We start from the raw sequence: 13088 nt of genomic DNA on the forward strand, positions 1-13088 counted from the left end.
GGGATGATTCATGCCACTGAGCAGGTTTGAAAAACACACAGAACTAGAAGAGCGACAGACAGACGGAAAAACACACACACACACTCACCGACTGTCATGGACTCCGGCAGACCAGATGTTGGCAGCACGCTGGAGAGTGGAGCAGACTGCGCTGGTGGACTGTACTCCATACTGGAGCAAATGAAGGGAAGAGAAGAGTACTCTGAATTATTCCATCTCCCACTTAGCACACATAGCCAAAGCTGCAGCACGACGTGCCTCTGAGCAGGCTCTCCCGTTCAGTCTGTAACTGATGAACATTTTGCCCCCCCCCCTCACCCCAAATATTACACATGGCAGTGCACAGTTCCTGAACGTAACAATGGCTTACTTGAACGTCAGCTGTAATCTGCTGCTCTCGCAGTTTTCCACCGATTCTGTCGAATCACCCTGAACAGGAAATGCAGCCCGGTCCTCCACGGAGCTCACTGAAACAAAATGCAAGTGAAAGTGACAGCTGCATTTCATTTGACGGCCACTCGATTCCTTCACTGGAGCTGTAAAGCAGCAGTGTGGAACAAAAAGCGCTCGTGAGGTTAAATAGCGGTGTGTCACAGAATAGATATATCAGGAAGTGGCTTCACTGCTCCCTGCATGGGTGGCGTTGTATCGTCTGTGGGGCTGCTTTAGTACCTGGCTGAGGGTCTGCAGGGTTCAGGGGGATCAGGATGTCTGAGCTGCTCTGGTCAGCCATGGCCTGCACGGGACTCCATGTGGACACACTGGACAGACTGCCCACCACCAGCCTGGCACAAGACAACGTCACTCTCAGTCAGTTTGGCTGTTACTTTAATCAAGCGAAATCAGACCATTTCAGCCCAGTTCTGCCCCACAGTTCACTTATAGATATTCAGGATGGGGAAGAAAAATAAAAAATAAAACTTTTTTTCAATGCTTTCTAAGCAGATTGCATGATATGCGCTTGCATTGCATATTCAGGGTGATCATAACGTCAGAAAGTGAAAGTCGTACGGAATCTAAACATGTGTTGACACGACTCAGTGAAGATGAAGCTTTCACTTCACTCACCTCATCTCATGAAATGTCTTTTGCCGTTTGTGGACTTGACCCATACTTTTAAAAAAATAAAAACTTTCGCCCATACAATTAGTGTAATGTGCTCTGAAACTTGCCAACTTTTCTCCTTGTTTTATATTCTTTGACATGACTTTCTGAGGAATGACCTAATTTGACTTTAAAATTAAAGCCAACATTAATGATCCGTGATGCCATTTCATTATGGAAATTGTTCCCTTGTTATCAGATGCAAGGCATTTCACAACTAAATCTAAAATTAGTCTGAAAGTAAAACATGGCTCCGTCTCGTAACTATAGCAGCACTTTTCAGGCTTTCATTTTGCAAGCTCCCTCTGCCTGAAAACAGTACAAACTTCTCTCAGAAGTCAGAGCAGCTTCTTTTCATGACATTTCTGTAACTTACTGATCAGTAGGGATCTTCTCCTCCTCCTCCTCCTCCTGGGTTTGTGTTCTGGGTTTGTACATCTCGTCCTCTTCCTCCTCTTCCTCATTGTCTATACTCTTACTGTCAGGCAAAGGAGGGGTAGCTATGGGACTTGTGCGGCAAGGGTGGGGGGACCCCACCCAGCTGACGATTCTCGGCTCCGCGAGGCCGTTCTGGGCGGGCAACTCGGAGAAGGTCGACTCCAAAGGGTCCACCCCTTCCTCCACGCTGCTCTGGGCTGGAGCAGTCCAGCTCTTCCTCATCGTGCTCCCCTTATGGGAGTCTTCCTCCCCCTCCTCCTCATCCTCAGCCCCTCCGTCCAAGTCGTCATCAAATGAAATGATGTTAGTGATCTTCTTCTTTCTCCGACGCTCTTTCCTCAGCCCCGAGTCTGAAGGGAGGAGGGTGGAAAAGGGCAGATCAAAAACATCAATCCCAGCCTTGATTTTAGAGAACCTAATCAATTCAACACCTTCTATATGTGGGGACTGGCTTCTTCCAAATATTAATTCAACAAAGCTAGACAAGTCACATCAGCACCTTAATCTTATTACACTTTTGATTCACCACCTGCCTGGAACCACAAAGAAAAATCAGGTCTCTCTACCCATTCTTCTGCACCAAAGAACCAACAAAGCAAGGCTGTCCTTTGTCTTTGGAATTGCTCCACAACAAATGACCAAATTATTCATGCATTTGGAGCATTTCCTGGATAGAAAAAAAAAAAAAAAAAAAAAAAAAAACACAACAGGGTAAAAACAGATCTTCCATCTTACCAACAGCTACACGGCTCTCAAAGATCGAAAAAAAGAAATCAATTCAAAGCTTATCAGGCGGCAGGTATGGGTCTCGGGGTATTATGTTATCGTTGAGAGACGAGAAAAATGTAATCAAAAAGATAAACTGCATGCTGAAAATTGTACCTGCTGCAGTCTCCAAGGAACGGTTTTCAAACAGATTAAAAAATAAACAAATATTCCGTCTCTGCCCTCTTAAGAGACAGGCTTGCCAGTGCGACCGCAAATCTTCTGCTCATGAATAATCCGAGTGGGTCATCCCACTTTGAAGAGCTGGCGCACCAGCTTTGAATTTAAATGACATTCATTCCGGCAGGAAAGTTTTGGAGTATTTAACCAATATACTTAACCAAACGGTTAAAATCTAAAAACTCAGTTAGTCCCATTGAGTAGAACATAAGGTGGGGAAAATGCTGTGGCTTTTTTTCTTTTTTTTTTTAAGGACGGAGCAGGGACAGCGAGTTGAGGTCAAACAGGGAGGCTGGTTTTTAGTGTTTTGCTGGTTCTGTCATGGTTTCCTGACACTCTAAACCCTTTCCACCACATTTTTCAGGAAACACTTCAATTGGTGATGATCCACATTTTGCAAAAAACTAAAATATGTAATCTAGCCAAGGCATAAAAGCCAAGAAATTAAATTATCATGCATCTACCAAATGCTTTAATCTATTTCATCAATGTTTGATACTCAGTGATGATTTTATGTTTTTATTAAACGCTTTGCTGCTGCTACGTGTGCTTAATGTATGCTGATCCTCAGAACTACTTATACTTGTATATTACCATTTCCTACCATCATTGTTGCTCTCTCTATTATGAACTAACTGTTTTAATATGTCGTTCTTAATAGTTGATGATTTTATTGTTTAACATTCCATGTTTTTTTTAGGGTGCCATTGTACAACTGGCCACCAGGACAACAGATGAAAACTAGCCTTTGGCTAACTCTGGCATGTTCCAGATGTACTGTTATTAATATGCATTGTCCTGTTAATAAAATTGAATTGAATCCTACCAGCAGAGGTGCTGCGTGGCAGGACGGGTAGCGGGTCAGAGGCTCCTTCTGCTCGGGGGGTGAAGCCGGGCACCACCGCTGTGGCGGTGCCGATTTCTCGCAGCAGGCTGCTAACTCCCTGAGTGGACTCCTTCCACAGGCTGCCGATGCCCTGCGTGGACTCCTTGAGGAGGTGGGACACCGAGGAGCCTCCTCGTGTTAGCCCACCGTTCAGGTCGCTGTTGTCGATGTTGATGGCAAACAGGATCGAATTCAAACCTGAGGAAGAGAGGTGAATACAATTCAGAACTGCTTTGGAACCTCAGCAAATGGTCTTGGTAAGCCTTTCTGGCACACACGGCGAAACTGAGATGGGCTTGATTGGGCTGAGATGACTCAGGCCAACTGCCTGCAGATGAAAGGAGAAAAAGCATCAGATCAGTGGGATATATTTCTATTATTCAAGAGATTGTGCATCCGAGTTAAGCTCATCAATACTTAAATAGTGAGAGCACAAAACGCGGCTTAAATCCTACCAGGATTAACAAGTAAATTGGAAAGTAGGGTAGGTTTCCTGCCTTTTATTTTATTTATTTAAAATCAGCTCTGTTTTCATGAGGCAACTTCAGCCAGATTGAAACTGGAACACAATACTTTAAGATTTCAAAAAATACAGTCTCAATTATGTTGTTTTGGATCTTCAACACTTATGGAGCTAAGGAAAAAGCTGGCTCTATTGCTCATGTATTTAACATAATTATGCTTACTGACCCTGAATTGGATTAAGCGGGTACATAACTTTTTTTTTTTTTTAAATTTAAAAAAGGGACGGACAGATGGACAGACGGACGGACGGACGGGCATATCATGGTGACTGCACATATCATTATCTTCTTCTATGTTCTTGCCAACAGTATTCTAAAAGTTGTCCACATTTGGTGATATTTCAGGTTAATCTTTTAATCAATTAAATTCATAATTTTCGTCAACCTACACACAATTCTTCACAATGTCAAAGCAAAACCGGACTTTCGGGGTGTTTGCCGCTGCATCAAAGGATGCGTTGTTACTGAAGGTGCTGGTTGGCGGTTTTGTTTGGTCTTGGGAATCCTCCAAAAGGGCTTGCCAAACCATTTCCTTCACAGTTTCTCCCATTCTACTTGGCGACAACATTCCCGTCTTTTTGCTTTGCCATTGTGGGGATTTGCTAAAGTTTTGGTAAAACAGTCTCACCTGCAGCCATGGTGGGGAGCATACTTGCTCTCTCCTCGTCGAGAATAAAAGCCCAGTCTTCATAGTAAGTTCTAGACGGGGAGAGAGAGGTTGCAAAGTATTTCTTAGCCGAGCTTAACTGTAAAGGTTAAAAGAGCACCTCTGCCGGCGCAGACTAAAACGCAACAAAAAAAAATTAAAGAGGCGAGAATAAATCCCGCATTAACGGCACTAACCCCAGATGTGGCCGGTCAGCCAGCAGCGTGTGCAGGTAGCGCTCCAGCGAGTGCTCGTTGAGGGCGCAGCGCAGCCAGGCCCGACCCCGGCCGAGCTCCGAGGAGATTTGGCGCAGGGAGTAGAAGCGCTGCAGCTCGTGGCGGTTCAGATGCTCCTTCACATAGAACCAAAAAGTCAACTCTGTCGAGGAGAAATGAGAGAGAGAGAGAGAGAGAGAGAGAGACGGAGAGGAAAAAAAGAAAGGGCCCAAAGAAGGAGAAACAGAGATAATTAGCTTTGTCTCACTTATTGAAAACAACTGCTCTTAGGTTACATAAACAGGTTTAAAAGGTTTGAAGTAGATGCAGCAGGAACTCTGCACATCTCCCCTCCCACATTAACAAATATCTACACCTCCTATCAGCTCTCCATATTTAGCTTCCACCTCACAGTTTTTACCCTTTTTCAATACAGCAACTGAAAGACGAAAGGAAATTAAGCATCCTTCCTGCCTTTAATGGAAAGTTTTCCCGAGTCGTGGCGATCAGGAGGAGGCGTCGTGCTCCTCGTTTACATACAATTACAGGGCGACTTCTTAATGGTGCGTTAAAAATATAGCTGCTATTTCTGGCTCTGTCAGAAGGCTTGGCATCATTAGGGAGCCGCAAATCCACGAGTTCAGCCACAATCCTTTCTTCTAATTGACTGTGAAACACAAGAGAACGGCAGATACGCCAGTGGTAAAAGTCACGCATTGCTCCTCCATTTGGTCTTAACAGCCGTGACGGTCTTAAATATGACACAGTTGAAACTGTTCAGTTTAATGCGCAGCTAATGTCCCTCAACAAGCATACAGAGCCTTGCGTGTTCTCTCGGCTGCAACTGCAGCCGCGTGACAAAGAAAAGGAACACTCTTTCCACTCTAAGGTTTAACGTATCAGGACAATAAAAATAAATTTAAAAAAATCATGTAGCTCTTATCAGGTCGTATAGTTATGCATATGCAACCTCAAACGAACACCGGCACATGGCATGTTACACTGCGTCATTATTCATCCAACAACAACTAAGCCCAAATGCAGAAGCGGTGTGGAGAAAACTAAGTACACCCCATAATTCTGGAGCTTGTACAATCACTTTTACGTTTGCTGGCATTTGTCCATTTAGAGCTCTCTTAAGGTCCCACCGCATCATTTCAATCAGGTTCAAGTCTGGACTTTGATCCTTTTCTTTTTTATGCTTTCGGTTGGAACTTAAAGCCGATGTTTGGATCTTCGTTTCGTTGCACGACTCGGTTTTAGTTTAACACAATTTAGAGGCCTCTCATTTGACTACAGGATTTGGTATACGGAGCAATTAATGGTCAACTCAGACAAGCAGCACATGTTCAGACTTTTTTCCCCCCATTGTTCCGAAATATCCCAGATCTATCATTTCATGTTCCCGTTGTCCCGGCACCCCGTGGGCCGTTCGGGATCCCGAGGATCTTGACCAGCATTTGAAGAATAAACTTTTACTTGGTTTAACAAACACCTCACTATCAAGCAGCTTCTGCCCAAAACTAACAGATATTCCTAAACCTCTTTCTGTTTCTGACAGTTTAAGGTGGACATACACAAGTCAGCAAAAAGGCATCAGTGGTGGCAAAAACAGCTAAGACAAGAGAAAAGCTGCTTTTTTTTTTTTTCCCCCCACAGTCCACAACTGCTGTAGTTACTGTTTGCACCATTAAAGCCAAAGAGTCCTTTAATCACACCAACAACAGAACCACAAGCTTCAGCTTGTATAAAAAGTGATCCTGTCATGGTCGGTATCTTTAGTAAAGCCACAGCAGAGAAAGTGAAACAAGGAAGAAGATGTTTTGAAAGCGGATCGTCCAATAGGTAAGATGTGCACGTGTGTGCGCCCGTGTGTGCACGCACGCACGCACACACACACACATTTGCATCAAACCCTCCACAGCCTCCAAATTAACAAGTCAGTCTATCAATCTACCCAGCAGCGAGTTAACGGTCACAGGCTGAAGTTAAGTCCTCCTCTAATTTATTTTTTTTATAACTACAGAGCACAGATTAAACCCGTTTGCACCTGCTTCCGCCTTGCTGCTGAAGCCTGCGGCATGCTTGAGGGCAGCAGCAGTGAGGGCCAGACCTCTGCTCTTCCTCAGGCCGTGCTGCAGCACCGCTTCAAACTGGGCACACAAGCAGATCACCCTGCAGGGACAAAGAGGGGTTACTGGGCCTAGAAGTTGTTGTTTTTTTTCCAATCATTAAGGTAAATGTGAACAGAACTTGCACGGGACTCAGCAAGAAGCAGCTTTATAACAAAAGTAATAAACAATCTACCCTTTGCTTAGGTTTTCTTTTTGAAATATGAATTCATGTTGCACAGTATCGTCACTTTAAAGGTCACCACAAGCTCCTTCAGAAACCTACGATGCAGAAGTGATAACGGATGTCACTGCTAAAAGGTCAAAATGAGGTCTGAGCAGCACAGGGTATGAAATATTTATCAAATAATGCTCTTTGCAGATTCTGATGAAACAAGGCTGATACAAATGTTTTCATACATTTCCCCATCATCCTTCTTGGCACAGCATTAGCGTTGTAAACAGAGCACTTATCACTGCTTAGATATGATGGAATTTCCCTTTTTTTTTTTTTTTTTTTTAAATAAAAGTTTTTCAGCTGTAAGGAAAGGGAACCTTTAAAACGTAAAACAACCGCATCACGAAGCTAAAGAAACTGTATCGTCGAGTGACTTGGAAATGCCCGCCTGAACCAAAACAACCTCTTTCGTGCCAGATAAGCACACAGATACAGCCAAAGAATTTCTGATTAGCTTGTTTTACCTGCTGTCTGAGTCTGTGGCAATCTCCTTCCTTCCTCCAAAGCGGATTTGACACTGGGGAGATATGAGAGGAATGATGATAGTTGCAGATGACGGTTTGCCTGCCAGATTCGAAAAGCTTCCCTGCACACATTTCTAACATTTCCAGGCTCATTTTACTGAGGTATCCATGGTACAGACAAGGGAGGGTTTCGGACAACACAACGCAACTGGTTTCACCTGGCTTGTGGCTGAAGTTTTAGACTCCCGACTATGGCCAGATAAAATGCACTGAAATCAAACCAAAGGCCTTGAAGTGACAGAAATAATTATAGGGGTATGGGTCTGGTTACACTTAACTAGCCTTAAACTCACTCAGAGCTTCCTGTTTGCAGCTTATCAATGCAACACAATGCAGCACATAATGTCTAGCTGCAGAGTCCCATTTCAGAGGTCTGTAAAAGCCCACTCAGTGTTTATGGGAATTTTTTTTTTTTTTTTTCTTAAGGAAACTTTTGGCTTTGGTCTTTGGAGGGGGTGTTAACAAAATGGTCCAAGCTGCTTAACTAATGTCAGTTTCATTATGCAGAACCAGCTGAAACCCCGAGCACGCAGCTTTCGCTTAGTGGTGAAAACATGCTCACGGAAAACTCTTCATCTTCACATGTATTCACCCAACATGTTTATACCAAATTCCCTAGAGGATCCACTCACAAAGAGAGCAGAGAGCAGTGCTCAGTTTTACTTCCTCTGGTCTGCATTAGTTTAGGGGAACCAAAAGATGTTTGGGCACCACAAACTCTGGCCAGAACTTAAAAATAATGAAGTGTTCTTGTTCCAGAGAAAGACATCTGTCTAAACACTTCCAACCACATGCGTGTCAAAATATCTAAATTATTTGCGGCTATGTTTTTTTTTGTTTTTTTCGCGATGAACCCGGCTGCCTGAAAAACCAAAAACCCGCAAAATGGGCCGAAAGACAGGTGACATTTTGGACTGACAGGAACTGACGCAATCTTCCTCTTTAGCCTCGTTTCCACTATGCAGTCCGGTATGGGGCGGTATGGGGCGGTATGGGGCGGTTCGGAACGGCACGGTACGAGTCGGGGTCAGCTTGCGTTCCCACTGTACAAAGGGGACCCTCAGGGGTGGGCGGAGTGCGTGCCAAAGCGTAAATAGCAAATAACAGCAAATAACATCCATAATTTCGAACCCCCTCCAAGCTTCTTCAGCTTAATGCGACACTGGCTCGCGGTCCGGTTGAAACCACTCTGCCATTTTTGCGGCAATCAGCTGGAAAACTTTTTCGTTTGGCACAGCGCCATCGAGCTCCCGCTGCACAGCCTCCTCACCAACAACGGAGAGCAGAGCCTGGAACCGGTCCTGTGTGCTCGGTACCCCAAGCAGAAGGGTTACAGACATGGTAACTGGTACCACGGGACCGGTACGCTTTTGTGGTAATGGAAACACTGAAATAAGCGAACCGTTCTGAACCGACCCGTACTGGACTGCATAGTGGAAACGGGGCTTTTGAGAAGGCACAGATAACAAGTAACTCACCTGTTTGACAGCATCCAACAGCCTCTCCAAGAGGTGCTGTCTCTTTGTATCGTTCTGTTGAGTGCCTGCAGAGGGGAACACAATGCCTACTGATGAGGGACCGGGCAAATGAATATTCACACTCAATTTTCCCCATCATGGCTTTTTACGCCATCAATTATTCATGACCAAGACAAGAGGGAGGAAATCAACTGGTTAATGGGTACAGGCAACGAGCATGGAAATCGACTTTGACTTGAATTAATAGATGTGTGAGAAATGCTGTCCTCCAGGTACTACATGAACCGCTTGGGTAACCCTTCACAACATTAAAAAACAACATTTAAAAGTATGCAGTGCTGCCAGCTCAACAGATGGCTGCAAAGCGGACAGAACTCTCCACCACAGACTTGTAGAAGAAATGAAGGACTGTCTTCCTCAAGCACAGCCTGCTCTGTCCCTTCCTGTAGACAGCCTCAGTGTTGCATTTCCAGTTTTTGTTTCTGTTGTCCAGGTAAACACCAAGTGTCTGTAGTCCTCTACCACCTCCACCAGGATAGAAATAGCCTTGGGCTTATTCACAAAATTCACAAGCATCGTCTTTGTCTTGTTTACACTCAAAGTGAGGTGAGTGTTCCCACACCATGACACCAAGTGGTTGACGACCTCCCTACAATCAGCCTCTTGTCTATCCCTCAGTGGGGTTACATGGCACTGAAAGGATTGGATAATTGGCTAAATTACAATAAGAATGAGTTGAGCAAGGGTAATTATCCTTGGATATATGGCGGTGAATGAATCGAATCAAACTCAGGCATTCGAGAAAATGGCAAATGAAGAGCAAGATGAAGCTACGTCCTTCTACATTTCGTTTGTGATGAGCTGCTTATTGCACAAACGCGATGCACAACGGCGCATTCTGCATCGCGTTGTTTGTTTCTTTCTGACGGCGACAACAATTGTAATATCATCTCTTCCGACTTGCTGTTCACAACCGCGGGAAAAAATCTCGAGCATGCGCAGAACGCAAAGTCTGATTCACCACGTGCTTCACCCGTCTGCAAACACGTTTAATTTGACTTTCAACCGAGTTATCTCGGGGTCTTAATCCGATCGAGAGTAATCCGATCCAATTTCTTGTCACATTAAGGTGTCTATATGCACTTAATAACTCAATCTTATTGTAATTTAGCCAATTATCCGATCCTTTCAGTGCCATGTAACCCCACTGACTGATCCACTCAACAACTCCAGAGTCATCCGAGTATTTCTGGAGCTGATGGGACCCCGAGTTGTACTGGAAGTCTGAGGTGTAAAGAGCGAAGAGTCCCCTGGGGTTCTCTTGTGCTGCCGAGCCTCCGGTCTCACAAATGGTGATCTACAACCCTTTTGGTTGTGAAGGCATCCACCTGTATTTTCTGGCGCTTCTCACATAGCAGTACAGGCTGAATTAAAAGCACTTGAAAAAAAATCAAAGAACATGATCAACATGGTACAGTAGATAAGAACATCTTTATTTTATTTTTTTCTCTCCTGACTAAGACTGAGGTTGAGGAGGTGCTGTAAAATCCAACATAAATGTCCAACTAAATAAAAGTAGGAAGTTTTCCAGACTCTTGTCAGAGTGGAGCTAAGCAGCATGTGGTTTTCTGGTGGTAATGGACTGACAACGTTTACATATGGAGCATTCGTGCAGGTATAACCTCTTAGTACCAAAGAAAGTGCGTTTAAACTTGTATTTTCTCTAAAGGAAAAGCTTTAAATTCATTAATTCACTCAGAGTTTGGAGCCAGAAAAGCAGCTTACCGGAAGTAGCTGCAGGTGCACCAACCTCCCGTTATAAACTGTTGGTAAGTTGCGGAAGCATGACATCTCATCATAGTATGGTTGAGTGTCACACGTAAATGCCGGCAAACTGAAAAACTCACCGTTCATTCTGACCGCCAAACTCCACTGCTAGACTGCTCACCACCGATAAGATTCATCGCTTTCTGTAGCTTTTTATCGCAGAGAGCAGAAGGCTAGCGATGCGCCGGGCCCCTGCTGCCTCTGTGGCCGAGCTGGTCCCACCCAACCGCGGCGTGAGGACCGATGCTCACTCGGTGAACAGCGAGGCCTGCCGGGGAGCCGCTGGGGCTTCCACAGTCTGACATGAAGGAGTTGTACACGGTCCAATTAAGAGTCAAACTCCACACGAGCACAAATCTAAGAGTAATTTGAGAGGATTTACATCACCTGTGTACAACGCGGTGAGCCGTCAGGCAAAGAAACGAAACGTTAGCGGTTTCTACTGTTTGGAGCGTGTGACACTGCGAAAAAGAGAAACCGAGCACAGACATAGCAGTAACAAGGTCACATGACACAACATAGAACAGTCATATGACAACGAAGCGCCACTGGGAATTGTAGTCTTGAAGACTTCTATTACAACCTGAACATCCAGCATGTTTTATTTGGTCTGACACAAAATGAGGTAAAAAATCCAGGAAAATGTTATATTATCAACCTTCTTTTAATGTTTGCTAAATTTCATATTCATTGTACTAAATTTACACATCAGCATCCAAACCTTATTGTATTTAAAGCACTCTTTTCATCCTATTTAGGATCTTTGGAAAATTGTATAAATTCTAAAGCCAGCAAAACAAGAAGATTATGTGAAGAATATAATTTAATTTAAATCATATACCTCAAGCTCTTTTATTTTACTTATTTTTATTTTCTTTCACTCATTTTGTTTATGGATCTCTAATTTAAAATGGAGAAATATTTTTATTTTTGTAACTACCTTTTGTCCTATTGTGATGTAATATTTTCCTGTTTATATGTTATGTTCAATTATGCAAGAAAAAAAAATTGTAGTCTTGAAAAAAATGCTAAGGAAAGCCAAATGATAGACACAACAACGACTACAAAGCTTTAAATGTCTTATTTTTTGTTGTATTGGTGAATGTTGCTCCAAAATTAGCTAAAAACAGTCACCTTCTTTGTATTTGTAAAATGATAAAAACAAAATTATAATAAAACACAGACATATGTGGGATTTTCCCCTCCTTCCACAGCGATTTGCTGGTGCTGTTTAAATTTAAAGGCAATACACCTGTTTGTCATCAGTCAAAGCTTTCCAGGACATGTCGCGACAGTTGAATTGAAATAAGGCCAAAAACGTGATGTGAAAACCGGTCACCAAATGTCAAATAAGTAGGCGACACGCTAAACAAACCGGAGACCAAAATGGCCTTTTCATTCGCTACATTTTTTGGGTGAAATGTAAAGTGAAAGCAATGCATGTTAATTTGTTATATAATGCTGCCCCTGATGTTTGGAATGGTTGAATGTGCATCATTGTCCACAAAAGGCCCAAAATTCCCACCCGCCAACGCCTTCACTTACAACAGGAGTTTAACCAGTGGCCTCAGCATTTCATCATGTTTTATCATCAGTGCTAAATATTGTTATTCATTCCAAATGAGTCGTTCAAGGAGTGCTCGCTATCAAGTCATTGTGTTTTAATAGTTAAATGTAAATGTACTTTATTTATGCAGCCCTTTACAGACAATCATTACGGTGTACCAAAGTGCTTTACAACAGGTAATAAACAAAGAGAAGAATAAGTAAAAACAAATAAAAACAATAAAAGAACAGTGAAAGCAATAAAATACAACAAAATCGAATAACATAAAATCAGATAAAAGTGTCATCATACTACTGGCTATTAAAAGCAATCCTAAATAAGTAGGTTTTTAGCCTAGATTTGAAGAGGCCCGGGTCAGAGATAAGATGCAGCTCTTATTCCAGAGCCTGGGGGCAGCGACGGAAAAGGCTCGGTCACCCCAGGGTTTGTATTTTGACCTGTTGACCTCAGAGCTCTACCAGGACTGCGGACTGTTAAAAGCTCAGGTAAATATGACGTTAAGTTAAGTACAGTAATGCTACTAATGAACTGTTTAAAGCTGGACTTTTCTGCCATTCACATTCCTTTTTATTTGCCTAAATATAT

General features: G+C 43.3%; 1 protein-coding gene across 2 annotated transcripts in view; it reads right to left on the minus strand.

Annotated features, from left to right (window-relative positions):
* Window positions 1-11424, minus strand: part of snx29 (sorting nexin 29) — a 154481-nt gene extending 143057 nt beyond the window's left edge. The window contains exons 1-12 of one of the 2 annotated variants that reach the window (XM_075458260.1): window positions 11324-11424; window positions 11017-11234; window positions 9110-9174; window positions 7572-7624; window positions 6809-6933; window positions 4741-4921; window positions 4526-4596; window positions 3314-3571; window positions 1481-1892; window positions 673-785; window positions 371-467; window positions 89-171 (exon numbers count right to left, since the gene is read on the minus strand). In XM_075458260.1, the coding sequence (XP_075314375.1) occupies window positions 89-171; window positions 371-467; window positions 673-785; window positions 1481-1892; window positions 3314-3571; window positions 4526-4596; window positions 4741-4921; window positions 6809-6933; window positions 7572-7624; window positions 9110-9174; window positions 11017-11023 (1465 nt within the window). In that variant the 5' untranslated portion in view covers window positions 11024-11234; window positions 11324-11424. Of the gene's footprint in view, window positions 1-88; window positions 172-370; window positions 468-672; window positions 786-1480; window positions 1893-3313; window positions 3572-4525; window positions 4597-4740; window positions 4922-6808; window positions 6934-7571; window positions 7625-9109; window positions 9175-11016 lie in introns of both variants that reach the window. The other variant, XM_075458259.1, reaches the window with a different exon arrangement.
* Window positions 11425-13088: the final 1664 nt, after the last annotated feature.

This window comes from Odontesthes bonariensis, chromosome 23 (genome assembly GCF_027942865.1).
Source record: "Odontesthes bonariensis isolate fOdoBon6 chromosome 23, fOdoBon6.hap1, whole genome shotgun sequence".
NCBI lineage: Eukaryota > Metazoa > Chordata > Actinopteri > Atheriniformes > Atherinopsidae > Odontesthes > Odontesthes bonariensis.